Source organism: Leptonotus elevatus, chromosome 10, assembly GCF_054856555.1.
Source record: "Leptonotus elevatus isolate MCC_2025b chromosome 10, RoL_Lele_1.0, whole genome shotgun sequence".
NCBI classification, from domain to species: domain Eukaryota; kingdom Metazoa; phylum Chordata; class Actinopteri; order Syngnathiformes; family Syngnathidae; genus Leptonotus; species Leptonotus elevatus.
In genome coordinates this window covers 5,188,285-5,209,132 of record NC_141248.1, presented here as the reverse complement: position 1 = coordinate 5,209,132, position 20,848 = coordinate 5,188,285, and the positions used below count along the sequence as shown (strand labels likewise).

General features: G+C 40.2%; 3 protein-coding genes across 4 annotated transcripts in view; all 3 read left to right on the top strand.

Annotated features, from left to right (window-relative positions):
* The window catches only part of tmem128 (transmembrane protein 128), a 15,783-nt gene extending 15,764 nt beyond the window's left edge, over positions 1–19 (top strand). For both annotated transcript variants that reach the window (XM_086087478.1, XM_086087477.1), the window contains exon 5: positions 1–19. This exon is cut by the window's left edge and continues 285 nt beyond it. The gene's annotated coding sequence lies outside the window, so the exon portion shown is untranslated.
* A 1,239-nt stretch (positions 20–1,258) lies between these two features.
* otop1 (otopetrin 1) lies at positions 1,259–11,382 on the top strand. The gene is made up of 6 exons (XM_086087214.1): positions 1,259–3,237; positions 4,664–4,800; positions 4,923–4,981; positions 5,054–5,184; positions 7,401–8,296; positions 9,727–11,382. The coding sequence occupies exons 1-6, from the start codon at positions 2,853–2,855 to the stop codon at positions 9,895–9,897; spliced, it is 1,779 nt and encodes a 592-aa protein (XP_085943340.1). The 5' UTR covers positions 1,259–2,852; the 3' UTR covers positions 9,898–11,382.
* A 4,219-nt stretch (positions 11,383–15,601) lies between these two features.
* On the top strand, positions 15,602–20,515 carry drd5a (dopamine receptor D5a). Its single transcript, XM_086087921.1, has one exon. It carries the CDS (start codon positions 15,841–15,843, stop codon positions 17,218–17,220), a length of 1,380 nt encoding a protein of 459 aa, XP_085944047.1. The 5' UTR covers positions 15,602–15,840; the 3' UTR covers positions 17,221–20,515.
* Positions 20,516–20,848: the final 333 nt, after the last annotated feature.

Below are 20,848 nucleotides of genomic sequence, written 5' to 3'. Positions count from 1 at the left end.
ATGCTGCTACCTCAACATACTGTAGCTGTCAGCTAATTAAAATTCACTCAAATAACAGTGACCATTATTGTTGTCGCTGTGATGTGCTTATTTCTGTGCTCCAACACCTTTAAGTGGGGTACACATATACTGATTTTTAACATCTTAATCTATTTGTAAAACGTGAGAGACCCCAGAAACAATGAATAGGAAATTGGTTACTGCTTTTACAGTGTGTGGAAATGACCAACTCAGCGCACTACACACACAGACACAACAATATCTCTACCAACAAATGCAAGTCTCCTCCACCACACCAGATGTCTGTTGTAGTAAGAAGAACATTCTCAAGTACGTTCTTAGAAAGACCGTACTTGGCGATTTCACAAAACGGTACTCCACGTTGTTCATATTGAGAACCGGCATAGTCTCCACTGCCATTTGCCAGGAGGATATCATTAGGAACTGGTAATATGGCTGAGCATAGCATGTTTAACTTGTTTTGGCTACACCAAAAGTGTAGTGGAATTCTACACCATTACCAACTACAACCACAAGACTATTGCAAGATGGTATGGTAAGGCCTAGGCCTACAGATTGTGTTATCAGCTTGGAACTTGGCTAAAAAGTGTGACCACTGATAGTGACTGGTTTCAGACAACACTAAATTAACTTGGAGCTACCGTTATTGTAATAAGCGCACCACTGACTTTTAATTTCACCAGCCACTTTGCTTTAAAGCAACACTAAGGAACTTTCAGTGTACGTTGATTATGGCGGCGCCATATGGACAAAAGCGGTAATGTTATGCCTGAAGGAAGACCATATTTCCCATGAGGACAAGCACTTTGCGTCGTTTTTGAGCTCACACCAATGTTGATGACTGTCCTTTCATCCGGGTAGCTTTCATTTTTCTTTTTTGTCTCCTCACAAAACTTTTTAGTTATTTTGCAGCTTCTGCCATAAATGCATTAATTGTGTGTCAACATTCAAACGAATGGGGAAAGGGGGAAGTAACGTATGCCATAAAGCATTCAGCAATTTTTTTTTATGTGGCAGCATTCCTACCATCCTCTTCAAAGTTGCTTAGTGCCAGTAAAAATGATGCAGACCCCCTCAGGCCATGGTCTGTTTCATCAGAAGAGTTATGGAAATATTTGATTAAGATTGAAAAGTGCCTTAGTGCTACTTTAAATGTTACACCGAACCTAACTTTTTTTTTTAATCGGTATTGCAGTTTTTATGCTACTGTGAGATGGACTTGAAAGCTTGAATACAAACGAGCTAATCTAATCATTTGAAAATGTCATCATGTTCAGACAATCAGTGGTTCATTAAAGTTAGCAGACAATAATAGAATGTAGGCTCTCCCTCACCCCTGATGGTTATTCTTAATGATTAAACTGAGTCACCTGGGGGTAAGCTAGCCTACAGATTGTCTATCTACTTGGAAACAAGATTACATGCGTAGTAGTCTATTGTTTATTGCTGAAAACCCCCCGGCAAAGTTGACTATATATTTACTTATTTGAAAATCACATGTCTCGTAATTCCAGAAAAGGTGTACAATGATTGATTAAAAGGGATCTCATGAACATCCCACCAAACTACACTCCATTAATCACTACATCCCCTTCTATTGTTAGGCAAATTTAACCCCACCTAACCCCACCCCGCTGACGTCAAATACCTTTTCCCCTCGGACATCCACTAGTACATGTCTACTGTGAATCTGTCCATATGATCCTTATCCCCCCACCCCCCACGCTCCTTATCTTGAAGCCTTGCGGTCGACCACCATGACCATCACAGGCTCGCATGCAACCGGAGCTGGACGACGTCTTAGCATTTTGTTGTTGTCTTTTGGAACTCGTACTTGTTCTTCACCTCGTGATAACGGCGCCGTTTAACATCTGATCGCCACATGGGAATGAAGAGTGCAGCACACTCGGAGGGACAGATGCAATCAATAGCTGGACGTGGACATCATTCGAACTTTTACATTGGGGATAATTATTTGTGATCAGGGTTCGACAAAGGTTAAAGTTATTGGTTTTATTTGTTGTTGTTTAATGAATGACATGCCCCCGTTACCCGCGGGGAAATACTTGGCTTTTGTAAGATGCCATTGAAAGTGGCCGCTGAACGAGCGTTTTTTGAGTGCTACCTTCAGTCTTGTATAAAGTATCTGTAAGCGATACTTGAGTAAAAGTACTCAAATCTTTAACAGAAAGTAACTTTGAAAGAAGTTAAGGTCACCTTTGAGTAAAAATATTAACAGCTAATATTTGTTGTACTTATAACGTCTCAAAAGTGCATATAAAAGTCATTAAAAAAATTTAAGTTAGTGCTTATAATTTTGTTTACATTTTGATTAATTTTTTTTATTTCTTTATCTTACATCTGTGCTATAGTTAAAGGTATGCTGCAGGTTAATGAGCGAAGTTAGCTAGTGCACGTTAGCCTGGCCCTCATTGACCCATATGCCCTAAACAAGCTCATGATAACTGATTAGATGTCAGCATCTGCTGCTGGAAATGTGTGACCAGCAGCGCAGGCAGGAGGTGCTTATATCTTAAATTCCATCACTTTGTAGCCTATTGTATGTCTCGTTGGACAGGTAGTATTCTGCGTTACTTAAACAAGATTTGGGATTTTATTTTGTGGTAAAGAGTAATGAAGATTGTATCAGAGTAAAAGTAAAAATTTTACTTAGGAAATGTAGTGGAGTGAAAGTTGCCAGGATTATAAATACCAAGTTGTACTTAATTATTGTAACAAAGTACTTGTACTCTGTCCCATTACAAGACTGCACCTGGTAGCCCCCAGACACACGTGCGTTGACTCCACGTTTCCCCACACTCTATAGAGCCATGTCTCCCACTATGGTGGAGCATAACAGCTTGGATGTTATGTGTCTGAACAAATACTGCAACAGCTCATCGTCATCCTCCAGCTCGGAGAACGAAAAAAAAATTTGGACTAAGCTGAAGCTGAATTTGGCTGAAGATTACCCCAGGAAGAACGCAGAGATCCTGAGTGGACAATATGGGACCAATGTGCTGTTGATTGGAGCAGCGCTCATGCTGGCCCTGGCCCACCACAGCCCTTCTGTCAAGGAAGACCACCTGTTGTCCTTCGTCACCTGCCTCATGATCCTCCAGCTCGTCTGGATGCTGTGGTACATGCTGGTGCGGAGCAGACACAAGAAGACGCGCACTGAGAAGGATGTCCATGCCACCACATGCTGGATCAGAGGTGAGTTTTGCAACAGGATATGTCGACACTGGATAGGCCTACTTGTATGAAGCTTCAGCTGGTCTTGGTCAGGTATCTGTAAGCTCCTTAAACATCTTATTTTACTGTCTACATTTGAGCACATTTCAACTCCTTTGTCAAAATGAGTTGGTTACTTTTTTTCAACTTCCACGGATGACAACACAACATAAAGACTCAAAGAGAGAAAGCAAACGTCAACTGGGGTTAATATCTTGATTGATTGAGATCTTGGGGATTTACATGGGAGAAAAACAGGTACAGCAGTGACATGGAGGAAAACTAACCAAGTAGCAAGATATTCCCCAGCCATTGCCTTATTGTAGAGAATTCTTTGATGTTGTCGGTTATAACAATGAACAACTAAATTGGCTAATGAGCATTTTTTCTTCTTTTCCGATTAGAGGCAGAATTTTTGAATACAAGAACCATAATTCATTTTTAGAGCAAACAGCATCAAACAATTTTCCATAAATAAGGTCGTTAATGCCTCTGGTTGACATTCCTCTTTGTCGCTGCGGTCCCTGTTTTTTCTACCTTATAAGACCCCAATATCTCAATCAATCAAGATCTCACCCATGGTTGACTCAACCACTTTCCAATTACTGTGCACATTTTTAACACTTTGTGTTATCGTTTGCGGAGGTTGACAAAAGTAACAAACCTACTTTGTTGAAGTCAGAAGTAAAATGTATAGAGTACTGTACTGCAGTGTTTCTCAACCATGGTCCTTTGGGCACACTATCCAGCCTGTTTTTCATATTTCCCTATTCCAACGCAGCTGAGGATCGTTATCAGGCTTCTCCAGAGCTTGCTGATGAGCTGTCTTTGGAATCAGCTGCGTTGGAATATGGAGCCATAGAAAACAGGCTGGATAGTGTGCCCCAAAGACCGGGGTTGAGAAACACTGCTGTACTGTTTTCAAATGTTGGGACTGGGAGTACAAATGAAAAAAAAAATCATAAAAAAAAAAAATACGCATGTAAAGTAGATACCTGAAAACTCTTGTAAGTACAGTGACAAATAATTTTTGTATTTTGCTGTTACCACTGGTAGAAATGATCTCTCATCCTGAAAGGTATTGATAATATTTTGTCTACAATGTAACTAAGTAAAGCAAAACATTCTAAATTCTTCTTTTTATAGTTTGAATATGTACTGATGTTTTCATATAGCTCAAAGTGTGCATGTTTTTCAACAAATTGTTCACGGTTTACTTCACGTATAACATGTTGAGTCGCAATTGTCACCGCAAAATACAGTTATTTTCTTTATGACTATTTCTACTATTAATATGTAAGTATAAGACACTGATATGAACTTATGTGCGGTATTATTAAAAGTTTGGATGTGTATGTACTGACTGCAGATGCATGTGACTCTACCTTCATTTCTGATTTCCCCATAGGTGGTTTGACTCTTCTTGCATTCCTCTCAATGATTATGGACGTGTTCCGAATTGGATATTATGTTGGATATCAGTCTTGTGTGTCGGCTATTCTCGGGGTGTATCCTGTCATCCATGCAAGTCACACCATAGCACAGGTAAGTTTTAAGTGTGAGTTAGTTTATAGAGCATTGTTTGTGTGACAATTGAATGATTTAGGTAGTTTTGTTAATATTTTGTTAGCATTTCATCTGTAATGGCGTTATGTTGTTGTGATTAGGTGCACTTTCTCTGGTTTCACATCAAGGATGTCATCAAGAGCTTTGAAACATTAGAGAGGTATGTGGATTGTACTGTACCAAAATCATCTTATCTTCCAATGCATGCACTTGACATGAACCTTGTTTTCAGATTTGGTGTCATCCATGCAGTCTTTACCAACCTCCTCCTCTGGTCCAATGGTGTGATGTCAGAAGCCGAGCACTTCTTGAACAACCATAAAAGAAGGCTCTCCGCCCTGGGCTATGGAAACCTCACTATAGGTACGGGTTGATTGTTGGCTTGTACATGGATGAACAGTACAATAGTTCAATTGAGAGTATGCCTCAATGGATGTAAGAAAAAAGGAAGGAGGGAAGGGTTAGCGAGGGGAAGGCAGGTGAGCTTGCCAGCCCGGCAGGTCTTTTTCGTGTCCAAATTCTCTTGATTAGGTTTCCCTCTCCAGGCTTTTTCGACACACTTCGGCCACCGCCACCCTCCTTGACAACCCCCCCGCTTGACCTCACACGGCTTTATCCCAGGCTGCTTACTCCCAAGGGTGCTGCAATTACAGTAACTGATACATCTAAGCCGAGGGTTGTAGGGTTTAGGTGGTACGCCTCATATCCGGCTGACTGTCAGGATGGCTGCACCCTGACGGTTCCCTTTTTAATTAAAGGGTGCAGGCCTGTAGTGGTGACTCTGGGAGGAGGGGGTTTGAGGTAGGTGGGGATGCATTGCTGAGTTTGTGAAGAGGATCGTAAGATAGCAGAGGTACAACCATAGCAGGGTAGTGTTAAGGTAAGGTTAGGTTAAAGTTTGTGTGGAGCAAATGAAAGGAGGAACTTTGTGGGAGTACTAGTCATGGACTGTTTACATGCAGTCAATAACCCTTTCAAAACCCAAATATTTGGGCAATATTTGGGTTTTGAAAGGCCATGGTAATGCACAAAAACCCAAATATGAGCTTGTTTGTTTGTTTAAAAAAACTGAATAAGATTGGGGTAACTCCTTTGAATTGAATTTTGGTTTTTGTTCTGCACATGCTCTATTCACAAGGAATTATGGTCTGAAGTATTTGTATGTGCAGCAGCCATCTTATGTTGCTACTCGCTAAACGAGCCTAACTTGAATACATCGATTCTTTGTTGCGTTTTCACGTTATTTTCTCTCTATGGCGTAAATGCCACTTTGGAGCGAGGAGGAACCCGACGACTTTATTAGTGTGGTGAATGACATAAAATTATAGTGTCTTTTTTGCACTGTACAAAGTTAAAAGCGGAAATGACAATTATAATTATTATTGTAATGGCGTGCGATTGTATTAAATTGGGATATGTATGCGGGTGGAACTGTTCGCTCACGCATGTGAGCGGGTTACCCCGAATGTTTAAGAAACTAGAATGTGGACCTTAACCCGAATATTGACTGCATGTGAACATAGTCAAAGGGGGAATTTAGATTACTTTCATGTCATTAAAACCAGTCTTCTCTCTGATTATATTAAAATCAAGCACAATTCCGTACTGTGCTCTCATCAAAATTAGTTTCTTAAATAAACTTGTCATTTTTTCATTATTTCAACTCATACAAACCCAAAAATGTGTAAAGACGTTTTTTAATACTTTGTCCTTCACTCCCAAAAACCTATTTACACATTTTGAAAATGTTTTTTTTATGCAGCAGCATACAGAAGGCTTTGATGCAGCTTCTGACATGAAGAGGTGGTTTAAAGCAATGGTACTTACAAAAAACGGCCAGCAGATGGCAGCAGACTATAAGAGATCAGCCATGTTGCAAAACGTTCTTTTTGTCAGTGTTTATACCAGGAATGTGAATATTGATAAAACTTAGCTATATTATAATGCTAATTGCTGCAAAACAGAAACAGATACAAATATACTTTTTTTTCCTGATGAAAGAAGAGACTCTAATCTTTCTTTTGGTCGGTTCCATGTTTTTGTAGCAGTAGAACACAATATTCTTCTCAAAATCCAGTAAAATAGCGGTAGCGAAGGGGGTTGCTTCAGTGAAAATGGCTGTGAGTGAATGAGTTAATAAAGAGAAATGGAAATAAATTTCTGGCTCTGCTGAGGTAGTAATGTTATGGTAGCATCAACTCACAGTTGATAGAGACTAATCTTTTGAAGTGATAAGTTGTAGGCGTTAACTGAGTCATGACATACTCCCAACAAACAACATTGAATCCTGTAACACATCCATAAACAGCCTGCATGCTAGACTGAAACTATTTTAATATTCAATATTTTGCCTGATTGCTTTGGAAGTACCTTAAATATAATCTCTCTGTAAATTGTACTGCTGCAATCGCAGTATTGTTTACATAAGTTCCATGCTCGCATTACTTTTTTGCAAAATTCTAGCAAAACCCATGTTTATGAGTGAATAAGTAAAGATGATTTTGTTAATTATTATATTATGTGTATAATACTGCTGTGTAGTTATCCTGAAACCATTTTGTGTGTTTTTGACTTTTCAGTTCACACCGAGCCTCACTGTAACTGCACCACCAGCACTTGTTCCATGTTCTCCAGCAGCCTCTACTATCTTTATCCCTTCAACATTGAATATCACATCTTTGTCTCCGCCATGCTCTTTGTCATGTGGAAGAACATTGGAAGGACCATTGACCTTTCTTCAAATCAAAAACGACTAGCCACTAAAACCCAAGGGTTGACCTTGGGCCCCATTCTGGGTCTAGTTGCCCTTGCCAGTACCATCGGCATTCTGGTGGTTTACATAACACACATGGAGGGTTCTGCTCAAACGCGGCGGTCAGCCATTTCCATGTTCTACATCTACGGCATCATCATGCTGGTGTTTATGTGCTCTGCCTGTGCTTCAGGTTTGCTCATTTACCGAGCAGATCACATGGCACCAGACACCTCAAAGAACCCATCGAGGCAGCTGGACACAGAGCTGCTTTTTGGATCATCTATTGGCTCCTGGTTCATGTCCTGGTGCAGCATAGTAGCCGTGCTGGGAGCCAACAGCAGTCCCCCTTATCGCTGGACCAATTTGATCTATTCTCTGCTTGTTGTATTAGAGAAGTGCATCCAGAACCTCTTCATCATAGAATCCCTCTACCGCCGGCAGGACGACGCCGGGCGGGGTGACACCGAATTAGTGGCTTCACCTGAAATCTACTCAGTGACTTCCTCTTTGGCCCCACCTTATAATGGCATTTTCAACCGAGCCTACGACACACCGGACAGGGCTTGTGTCGCCATGGAGAACGAGCAGGAAGAGAGCGGACAGATGTACAAATTATCCGAAGTGCCGAAGCCTTTTGGAAACCAAGTGGCCAACGCTCCAAATATCAAGAGGCAAATCCTGAAGAATATCGCTGTCTTCTTGATTATGTGCAACATCTCGGTAAGCACTTCAGACCTGCCGGCATATTTCAGTTAGGGATGGACTGCTTATTGGCCGGGCCCATTATTGGCGATAATATTTGGCATTTTGACAAATATCGGCATCAACCTTTTGTAAAAAAAAAAAACACAAATTCTGACAGCCGATACGATGTCAATTTAAAATTGTGTCAACTGAGCTCCATGGATTTATTTATTTATTTATTTAAAATGTTCACGCTTCAGTTATTTTGACATTTTGGACATTTGTATTCACTGTAGAAACCTAGGAGCTATTAAATTGCTTACGTTTTCATTTAGCATTTTAAGACATGCTGATGACCCTTGGCGCTCCCTGAACTTTTTGTTAGCATTTTTATCCAATCCAATCTACTTTATTTCTATAGCACATTTTACAAACAAGCGTTTCTAAAGTGCTGCACATTGAGATTGATGCACTATCATACAAATAAAATCTAGTAAAACAAACCATAAAAAAACAGTCAATAAAATACTAAAATACAAGTAAAAAATACATACATTAAAAAAAGTTGGGGTTAGGTTAAAAAACATTTTTTTTCACACAAATGTTTTCCCTTTTACTAAAAATGAATATCAGCTCCAAATATCGCTTATCGGCCTCCTTGAGTACAAATAATAAGTATCAGTATCAGCCATGAAAAAATATAGTCCATCTCTAATTTCAGAGTCAATTTCACCAGTAAACACCCCCCCCCCCTGATGTTATGTTGTCTAAATAAAATTCCTCAACTTAATTCAACTTTTTTTTTCAACCTCTGTTATTTGCTGAAAACTCACATATTTGCCAAAGCAATACTTGTATTGCTTTGACCTGACACCAGCAAATAGGTGAGTTTTCAGCAAATAACAGGTTAAAAAAAGTCTGCAAAAAAATTAAATTGCCAATAAAATATGCAAAAAAAAATTATGAAGGAAACCAGCTCACTCTGCCAAATGGTAACAAATATCTCCACTGTAAGCACAGTTGTTGGTCGACTTTGGTGTCGTTGGTCGTTGATGAACTGACATTTTTATACTACAATGTGAATGAAGCTCTTGAAGAATAGATGAGTCAGCAAGCACACTTATGGTGAAGTTTGATGCTATCTGACAGAGCCAAGATATCAAATTCCCTATGTTGAGCTGTATCTCACAAAGGGTTTCTTTGTTTTCCAGCTCACTGGCAAACTATAGATCTTCCTTACTGTTCCTTTTAACTATTTCCTGAACTAAAAAAAAAAAAGCATTTTTTATTTTTGCCAAGGTGTTCTATTACGACCAGAGTTGATGCTTTCACTTTATGTTTAACACAAGGACAAGCAGTCTTGATTGTTCTAAATTGGGTGGGCTAAATGAAGAAAAAAACATTTCTTTATGCTTTCTATAGCATTAAGAGCTGGTTACTAAAGAAATGTCTGCTTTTTTTTCCAGCTGTGGATCCTCCCCGCCTTTGGCTGTCGGCCACAGTACGAAAATGGGTTGGAACAGGAGGCCTTCGGCTTCAGCATATGGACTGCAACTCTCAATTTTGCGGTTCCTTTAAACCTTTTCTACCGCATGCACTCGGTCGCTTCTCTTTTTGAGGTCTTCCGCCGAGTCTAACCCAGAAGCAGAAGTTACACAATGTACAATAATACTTTCCAGTGCTCTCTTGAGTGTTTCCCAGCATGTCTCACACATTCACCAGACTTCAAAGTACCCGTGACAACAAACAAAACATACGGTATATTCCTAAGGATGAACAATTCCAACATATTAATCTGTGTCTTTGCATAATGTGCAGTTTTTAACTACTACTACTTACATTTACAAAAATGCTTGTTTTGTTATGTTGCCACACACTATGTGCACTTGATTGTATTCTCAAGTCAACATACTAAAACAATTGTCTCATAGCACTATTTTATCACACCTATGGACAATCTGGAGTGTTCAATTAACCTGCCATGCATGTCCTTGGAATGTGGGAAGAAAACCAGAATGTGCAAATGTGCACACTTTGACCTGTAGCTGATATGCATTTCAAATGTGCATATTATTTATGGATGATGTTCTCATTTATGGTAGAAGTTCCATATAGTTTTGTGGCGCAAAGGTCAAATATCAACTCAGTACCATGTGCAAGGTGTTCCAAAACTTTTGACACCATTTAATATATGAATATTATAGTATCTGAGTAACTACGTGTCCTGATTTAAGTGCCTTCTTGACTGAGATAACATTTATGCATCAAACTATCCATCCATCCATTTTCTTAAGTGCTTGTCCTCACAAGGGTCGCTGGATCCTATCCCAGCTGGCTTCGAGCAGTAGGCGGGGTACACCCTGAACTGGTTGCCAGCCAATCGCAGGGCACAATCACACCTATGGACAATCTGGAGTGTTCAATTAACCTGCCATGCATGTCTTTGGAATGTGGGAGGAAACCGGAGTACCCGGAGAAAACCCACGCAAGCACGGGGAGAACATGCAAACTCCACCCAGGAAGGCCCAAGCCCGGACTCGATCTCACGTCCTCTGCACTGGGAGACAGATGTGCTAACCAGTCAACCACCGTGCCACCCTTATACTTCAAACTATAGTTCTCAAAATGTTACAGCATAGCACTGTTTTGCTTTTTAGTTTTATTGTACATTGTATCCCAATGTATCATAATTAGCAGTGCAATGTTTAATACTCTCCAAACTGAATGGAAACATGGAGTTTATGTTCTGATGAGGAGGAAACATGTTGAATATTGTTCACATCTGGTGCTTGTCAGGTGAAAGTTTGTAACATAACAAAATCCTTGTTAGTTATTGTTTTCTAAACTCCAGAATGAGAATAGTTTCAGGCTTATTATGTGGCATGCTGACAACAATTTGTTAATTCATATACTGATGGGGATTCAGTGCCTTGCTCAAGGATATCTAGACAGGAATTTGTGGAGTAACACACTTTTGTAATGTACAGTACATAATAGATTAATGTCCGGAAAAAATCTCACTCAGGTGCTACCTACCATCATCTCAGTAAGTGCCAACATAAACTCTCTATTTTTTTTTCATGGAAAATATTGCTTGTATATCATCTCTGTACATATTTATAATCAAAATCATGATTCCAACATTGACTGAGACATGATTTATGTGAAAATCACATGAACTGGTGCTCAAATAAAATTGTTTGTACAGTAGTGATAAAATAAATAGTGTTTGTTCATAAAGGTTCTCAAATCTGTTGTTTGTGTTGTCGACTCAGACTCACAGACTTAAGCCCCCCCAAAGTACTGAAGAGGCATGGTAATTTAATTCCTTTGTTTTTTGTTGTACTGGATAGTGAAGATCAAAATATCTGAAATCCAAAAGTCTTCAATATATAGGACAACAAAAACAGAAACTGACCTTGCCGTTCCAATACATTTGGAGTGGACTGTATTTATTCGGTCCCTGTCCAGTAAACAAAACCACCACACGATGTCGCTAAACACCAAAACACTGCTGTGAAAGTTTTTGGCATTGCATTGGAGAAAACAAACAAACATAATAACCCCCAAACAAGTAAAAACATTTTATTTTGCAATGCAGTATTTTTCAGTGCCAATATAGCCTACTTGATGTGTATGTATGTTTTTTTTTTTTAACAATGCCTTTTCCTCAATGCCGAAATTGAATGGTATTGATAATCTGTAGGAATACAGACGTTTATATACAATACAAATGGAAAGATAAACTAAAAACAACATATAATTGAAATGGTAATGTAGCCTAACTGTAATTAAGAACAAAACAGCAGGTTTAACGTTTTGAAATTTACTTCACTGTGACTTTAAAATGTCATTCACTACCTCTATTATTCACACATTTACTTAGGTCTGACCATGTTTGACTAAAATGTGTATCGCACTGCCTGAAATGATTTCCGAGATTAGGTTACTCCAGAGAATTTGGCATTGGGTGTCCGGGGGATTATTTTGACGTAGTGTCAGACCGATTTGACAGGCACGCAGACGGCTCTAAAAATAGCAGTGACGTGCCCAAAGCAAGCCGGTAACTTGGCTACTGCCTTGGCGCAGACGCACACATACGACGCAGGGCGTTATTGCTTGTCCACTATAGGAGTGTGAATGTGACTCAACCTGCAGGTGTGGCGCAAGCAAGAAAAAAAAAAAGGTTTTGCCTGTTTGGCCTCCATCCAGACACTGAGCATTAAATTGAAACTTTCCCTTTATGGATATGAAGTTTTTGCTGTGTGGCACAAGTAAGCGAAATGTCAAATTCAACACCATGGACAGTTCCCTACTGGTCTCTTCGTGTGTTTTGTTTCCCAACCTTTATGGGACCAAGGTACATACAAAGTATTTTACAATAAATAAATAAAAAGTCTCACAACACACCAGCAAACACAAATGTCTCAAATATATGCAGGTCAATCCAAAATTTGTGGAAAATGTAGGCACCAACTTAAAAAGTGGAAAACAAACGAAACAAATAAGTGTTTCTGGAAATGGATGGATGGCAAATTATATGCTTTTTTTTTTTTAAATATAAAATATTTTATTAGTCATGTCATATATTTTGCTTTTGGGCACAACCAGACCCCCAAAGACAAATATTTTAAAGATATTGCAGAATAAATCCATAACAATTAAAGTTAAATTTCATGACTTAGTTTTAGCATTAATCTAAATCAGGGCTGGACTGACCATCTGGCATTCAGGGCAAATGTCTGGTGGGCTGGCATCTTTAGAGGCCAATGCGTTGCTATTTAATTGGGCTATTATTTTCCTCCATTTTACCCTCACGAGGTGGCCCACAATTAGAGGAAGCAGCCCATTAATCCATACAGCAGGCTTCCCCAATCCTGGTCCTTGAGGGCTGGAGTCCTGCAGGTTTTAGATGTTTCCGTCCTCCTACTCACCTGATTCTAAATATCAGGATCGTTATCAGGCTTCTGCAGAGCTTGCTCATGAACTGATTATAGAAATTAGGTGTGTTGAGTATGGAAACATGTAAAACCTGCAGGACTCCGGCCTTCGAGGACCAGGATTGGGGAAGCTTGAGTTTTACTATTGATGGCAGGTGGGCAGGTCTAAGTCAAAATGCCAGGGCTGTTTCTTTGTGTGTATGTGTCAGTCCAGCCCTGATATAAATACAGTAACAAAGTTGCAAATCAATACTAATGTTAAAGTTTTTGCTTAGAATACATTCCTGTGTTCACTCAAATGCCAATTGGTCAAGAACAAGTATAGCTATGGAATAAAGACAAACTTGGATAATGTCTTTCTTACATTAGGTCTACGCATGGTCAGAACACTAGCTTGAATATGTGATTTCTGCTAAGTCATGCAGCTCACCTTTTTTCCCCTCTTCCTCTTGATGGCAAAAACGATTTTATTTATTTATTTTTTATGTTGAGCGACACAACTTCAGAGCATCAATAATATTATAAAACATTTTTTTCAAACAATTAGGCAAGACAAAATCATATCAAGAGAAAGATGAAAAAGAAATGTTTTGGTATTTTGGACAATATTTAGGGATCACTTTTACTGCAGGACAGCTGTTGGCTAATTCATGTTTTTGTATTTTGTGTCTGGATTATTTGAAATATAAAGCGGGTTGGGGGCAGAAAATATCCTCCAATTAGGATGACCGATACTGAAATAATGATCTCATTTCAATTTACTCACAAATTAACTTGGTGCAGAATCAGGGTCCCAATAGTTTAATTGAACCTTGTGCCATCATGGAAGACCATTTAATTGTACTGCCTGTTGTTGAGGCTGGAGAGCTATCGTTACTGGCAGAGGTAGATGCAGTATATAATTTGCGGTTTATAAATAACACATTCATACCAACTATGGGAAATTGGATCATTTCCTGTGGCACACCTGATGCTCTCACATGGCACATTAATGTTTGTCAATCACTGATGTGTGCTCTATTCCTGAATGTTCTCATCACTGCCAAGTGTATCTATTCTGCCCCATTGTATTATTGTTTACTTTTGTTATTACCTTTTGCACTCCTACACGATACTATCATTCCTGTCACTGCAGGGTTGTGTGGTGAATGGTGATACATGCTGGAGGGGTTAAACACTCACCACAAGTAAGAATAAGCCTCTGTCTATGGAATTAAGTGTTTTTTTTGGTTGAGAAACCCCAGGAAATGTTGCAGGCTTCCTCGCAGACCTTTTTTTTTAACGCAATGCGTAACACAACACACAAAGGAAGTGTGGTGCACCTGACAGTGGTAAGTGAGGTGGACTGACTGTGGGATTCCTTCCTTTGCAGTTCATGGTGAATTTTTATTGAATTTTCCTCAAATGCACACCGTCGAGGGGGGTATGAATGAGGTGTGTGGTATGGGGTCAGACTGCCCCCCGTGGATGCCTAGGGCCCCAGCCTCGTCAGTCTCACCCTTTGTACGCCCCTGCAAATATATAGTTTTTTACACATCTCATTAAAAATTTGAATAATTCGAGGGAACATTTTATTAGTCTTCACAAATTACGTCTTTTTTGGAAACATGCATCCAGGATTTAATGAACCACACAGAGAGGCACACTGTGAAACAGCTCTGTGTTTTAGTGTATTGGTCAAAAAGTAATTGATTGCTCCTGGAGCCATGCATGCATGGTCACACCTCCCTCCTCTAAGTTGTTTGAAAGTATCTCAAGGTTAACTAACTTTTGGAAACATTTCCTACAAATAATTTGGAGAGTGCTTTCTTGGCTGAGATCATATTTATGCATTGAGTTATAGTTCTCAAATTGGTAGACTATACAGGATAACACGTTTTGATTTTTTTGTGGGATTTTTGGGGGTGAGCTGTAGTTTGCATTAATGAGGGTTGTACCTTCAGACTGAACGAAAATATGGAATTCAGGAATAAAAACGTTGAATATTATTAATTGTTATTATATTCCAACTCCAGCTTAAAGATTGTAATGTCCTGATGGAGCACGAGTACTTTTCACAACAAATGTTCATTTACTTTCCTTTTAAAAGAGAAATTTCAAAGTATTCAAATTTTCAATAGGCTATCATACACAGCGAGAGGGCTCGAAGAAATGACTACACACTCTCCAACTCAATAGCTTCTGTCCAGACATGATGTACATTAAAATTATTACACAGAAGCGCACAATATCAAAGTCGTCACCATGGACAGCTCCCCTCAGCTTTTATCGTGTTGTTTCCCAACCTTTAGCGAACCAGATACATCTTTTACACGAAACCCCTGGAAGTGTTGCAAGATTTCTCACACCCCGTTCTTAACGCAGTGCGCATACACTACGCCCAAAAGAGGCGTGATGCACCTGACAGTGTTTAGTTGGCAGCACTGACTGTGGGAATCCCTCCTTGCGCTCTCACGCAGGGAGTGAGTGGGTGGGTGAGAGTACCGGGTCCGGCGACGCTGCAACATGAGCTCGCCGCACATCCGCGCGCCTGGCGCTCACTTCGAACCCTCTTCCACGATGCGGTGAGACAGCGGTGGGAATGACCGCGGCCGTCCTTTCGCGTGAGGCTGCGCGCTGCGGCGCCACTTGAAGAGGCGCATGGAGAACCCGGCCAAGTATCTTTCGTCCGTGCAGGGGACCGACCCCATGCCGGTGCCGCTCAGGGAGGTCATGCGGAACGGCACCGAGTCGGAGGCGACGGGCGACGGCGAGAGGGATGGAGTGGTTTTGCGCGCCGTGACCGGGTGTTTGCTTTTCCTCCTCATCCTGTGGACCCTTCTGGGGAACATCTTGGTGTGCTCCGCGGTGCTGCGTTCACGGCACCTGCGGACAAAAGTGACCAACATCTTTATAGTGTCCCTGGCTCTGTCGGATCTGTTCGTGGCTGTGCTGGTGATGCCGTGGAAGGCTGTGGCGGAGGTGGCGGGATATTGGCCATTTGGCACTTTCTGTAACATCTGGGTGGCTTTTGACATTATGTGCTCCACCGCCTCCATCCTCAACCTTTGCATCATCAGTGTGGACAGATACTGGGCCATCTCCAGTCCCTTTCGCTACGAGAGGAAAATGACTCAGAGAGTTGCGTTTGTCATGATTAGCATCACTTGGACGTTATCGGTGCTCATTTCATTCATACCGGTCCAGCTCAACTGGCACAAAGCCAGCGGGGACAACGCGGCTGGGACAAGCAACGCCTCTGTGCAGGGTCACCAGATTGAAGAGAACTGTGACTCCAGTCTGAGCCGAGAATATGCCATCTCCTCATCTTTGATTAGTTTTTACATCCCTGTGGCAATTATGATAGTGACTTACACGCGGATATACCGGATTGCCCAAATTCAAATTAGGAGAATAGCTTCTCTTGAGAGAGCTGCGGAACACGCGCAAAGTTGCAGGACAAACAGACTCGAGTGCCAACACCACAACACTTTGAAGACCTCCATCAAGCGGGAAACCAAAGTGTTCAAAACCCTCTCGGTGATTATGGGTGTCTTTGTGTGTTGCTGGTTGCCCTTCTTTATCCTCAACTGCATGGTTCCCTTCTGTGACAAGCCGCCCACAGACCAGGACGCGGGCTTGCCTTGCGTCAGCGAGACCACCTTTGACGTGTTTGTGTGGTTCGGCTGGACCAACTCGTCTTTGAACCCCATCATTTACGCATTCAACGCCGAGTTCAGGAAAGCCTTCGCCAGCTTGTTGGGCTGTCACTACTTCTGTTCCAACACGCCCGTGGAAACCGTCAACATCAGCAACGAGATGGTGTCCTACAACCAAGACACCATGATCCACAAGGAGATCGCCAACGCCTACGTCAACATGATCCCCAATGTAGTGGAATGCGAGGACACTTTTGACAGGATTTCACAGCTTACTGTCAATAATGACAACGCTACCGACTCCGTGTGTGACCTGGAGGACTGCGATGCTGTTATCAGTCTCGACAGGATGTCGCCATTCACACCCAATGGATTACATTAAACCCAGGCTTCACGAACACATCCACCCCACACATACCCACCATGCGTTACTGGGTGTACTTGTAGTCACTTCGTTGGTCCATTCTCCTTGGTCCACGCTATCCATGCATACTGCCTGTCATGAATATCTGAGAGTATGGATTCTTTAACTCCTTATCGCTGCTAAACAAACAAACAAACAAACAAAAAACCTCTCTGAAAATGTTATATGTTTTAGAGAACATGTAAGAGATTACATTTCATGATTTTTTTTTTGTTAAGGTCACATGATCCACAAGGTCAATTCCAAGGTCAAATTATAGGTCAAAAGGTGAAGTTACTCAAATATGCACCAATCTTCTAAATGATTGCATATTTGCAATCCTTGTTGAATTATTTTCCCAACAATACCCCTTTTTGCCACGCCCCGTTTTGTCAAAAAATTCTCCATTTGATTGGCCGTAGCTCCAAAACCCCTTCCCCAATTGACTTAAAAAATGAGATTTAGTCTTGTGTCATCACTATAAACAAAAACACCCATTTTTATTAAAATCCAAATCTGCTTGGTTAAACCGACTGGGTGATTTTTTATGAAACGACTCTTACCCCTTTTTTCCGAGTGCTTAATTCTGTGACTTGCTCATGGACACTTGGGGCAGGGCGTATGTCTGCACCCACCATGCCAGTCTGCTGCCGCTTTGCCTCACGTGTGATTTAATGTTGTTATGAAAAGAAAAAAAGAAGACATGTTGGTGTTAATATCCATGACCAGTGAAGTCTGTGATCATTTGCTCAAAGGGTCAATGTTGTTGGTTTGTTGGTTTCTCATGTATGACCAATACAGAAAGAGGAAATATTTATAAAGAGCACAAAAAAATTATTTTTGAAAATGAAATTTAACATAAATGACTAAGGTGATTAATAAATCCAATATTTTTCACTGGGTTCTGACTTTATAACTTAGTATTCCTCAAACTTTTGCGTATTTTTACACGGGATGGGCAAGTACCGATACCAGGTAACAGTATCGGTGCTGATACTAGCCTTATTTTAAGGAATCAATACACGTGGAGGCTGCCGATATCAGCCACCAATACTATATACAATAAGGCAAACAAAATCTGACATTAAGTAAGTCCTCCTCAGCAGTAGTTGGCACTATACTACAGCAGTTTGACACATTGGCAAATCATCATCTGCTTCAGAAAGAAAGGTCTTTTTTTTGTCATTGTGTTAAATGAAATGTTATATATCAAAAGTACTAGAGGTATTGGTACTTGGTATCGGTGAGTACTCAAAGAGTGAATACTAATACTGAAAAAAGTGGTATCAAACATCCCTAATTTTTACATCTCCAACCTAGTCATACCCTGTGCTGCTTGATATTGTTATGTTGCCAAGACCTGTCTTTACACTGAGGGCTCTTTATTCGTAAATTGTGCAGCTGCGCTCGAGCTTAAAAACTGGCACATCTTGATTTTCGTGCTGGTGCATAATTCATTTAGCCTGTTTGGGAAACTGGCAGACCGCTCTGCGTCATGGTGAGCATTCTAGCATTTCCTTTGACATGTGCCCGGCGCACCTGACTGCTGGAACCACATCTAACTATTGGCTCATATAGTATAAAGGAGTTTTGATGAATTTGATCAAGGCTGTACACTCCATGGACATATGTGGGCGGGATGTCATCATATTTCACTCATCGCAATATGACAATAACATGCATGAAATCCTTTAAATCATTGTAGTAATTAATTAAATGAACATATTATTATTATTATTATTATTATAGTCTAAAAATCATAAAGTTGGCTATGTTCACACCCACAACGGCGCAAAATTAGTTTTTTTTTTATTTTAAACTAGGCCAGCTGCTTATGTCTGCAAAAATTAGACTGCAAAAATTAGACCTCACACACGAAAATAGAGCCTTGAGTGTGAAAACTGATGATAGCCTTACAGAAAGTGCAAACCAGACAGTTTATCCAATGCAGTCATTTCAGCGCCTTATAGCTCATTCAAAGAATGAAATGTGTTGTATGGACTTCCATGATGCCAAAATGCAGTATTGAAGTGTTTACCTGTAACCACCCCATGTGACCCCTGTAGGTCACCACAGGGACTTTATTGCAGTTTGATTGCAAGCTTTGATGGAGAAATGTGTTATCCAGTTGCACAAAAGTGTGTAAATTTGAAGTTGCGTCACTGATTCAAATGAAGCAGCAGAATGTGTCTTGTGAGATATTGAACATTAGGTATCAAAACATGAAGTTCATAAGGCTCATAAGCTAAAACTGGGTTTTTACTTTAGAAATAAGCTGTTTTTCTTTTTATGTAAAAAAGTGTCTTGTCGCTGCATCTTAAAAAAAAAAAAATCTGTTTTAGACTATGGTGATCTTTTATATATGCATGCCTCTGCACAGTGTCTCCATCAAATAGATACTCTTTATCATTCATCCCTGAGGTTTATTACGAATTGTAAAGCTCTAATTCCCCACTGTGAGTTATACTCTCGGGTCAGATGGCTTGTATCGTCGACCCGCAGACTATCTCACTGGCACACCTTTATTTAAAAGGCAATTCTTGGACTGCTTCCCCTCTATTTTTGTGTTTGTATCAGGCAGAGAAGCAACGGACAGTATTCATTGCGTTCGCGGGACCTCTTATTGCTCTCTGTCCCAAACGTATGGACAGAAATTGGTAAAAAAGCTTTTGGGTACTCAGCACCATCAGCCTGGAATCTTCTGCAGAATGACTTAAAGCTCAAAGAACCGGTGTCCTTAAATGTTTTTAAATCTAAATTGAAAGACATGGAAACAGCTTCCATACAGTGTCGATGTTTTTAGCTTGGCTGTTTGAACAATTTTATTGATCATTGAATCCAAAATGTAGTACTTTGTACATTTGTTTTTTTAATTTGTCCCACTCTGTACTGTATGTCTGTAACTTTGTGTTCTTTTGCTGCTGCCTGTCTTGGCCAGGTCTCTCTTGAAAAAGAGGTTTTTAATCTCAATGGGACCAACCAGGTTAAATAAAGGTTAAATGGAAAAAAAAAAGATGTTAGGATGAACAAACTGTCCTAACCGACCAAAGATTTCAAGGCGCTAATTTGTACAGTAAATCAGAGTGAAACAAAGTAGCTTGTTGTCAAATGGATGACATAAGCGAGGCCCCTGGGCCAGTGCAACAGGATGTCATTGATGTCTGATTACATGACTGCACTTCTCCATCAATGTATTGTATAGGTGACCTGAATGTATATTAAACTGTGAACTGTGTCATTATTTGCTTAATAAAATGCTATCTCACTGAAAGAACGAGAGAGTGGTGTGTGTTTCAGGACAAGCGGAACTATTACACGTTATCTTCAAGTTCCTTGATGTGCATACAGTACAAATGCTTATTTAACCCTATAAAACCTGTACCATGAAATATGAAATGAAATGAGAGAACATTTTGATTCTTTGTAAATAAAGTATTTATTGGTCCTTTTGAACAAACAAACAAACAAAAAAAATATTTTTGAAAATCAACTTCCACATATGACTTTTGATTTGTGTCATTTTTGATACATCTGGTCACAATGCTTTATATTCATACATTAAGAACAGTCAAAAAATATAATAATAAACAGATCTATCAAACATATT

Bases quoted from the DNA above. Each gene is read 5' to 3' on its own strand.
- otop1 (XM_086087214.1), top strand. From the start codon at position 2,853: ATGTCTCCCACTATGGTGGAGCATAACAGCTTGGATGTTATGTGTCTG. The intron at 3,238-4,663 runs GTGAGTTTTGCA...ATTTCCCCATAG, and splicing joins CACCACATGCTGGATCAGAG to GTGGTTTGACTCTTCTTGCA. The intron at 4,982-5,053 runs GTATGTGGATTG...CCTTGTTTTCAG, and splicing joins AGCTTTGAAACATTAGAGAG to ATTTGGTGTCATCCATGCAG.
- drd5a (XM_086087921.1), top strand. From the start codon at position 15,841: ATGGAGAACCCGGCCAAGTATCTTTCGTCCGTGCAGGGGACCGACCCC.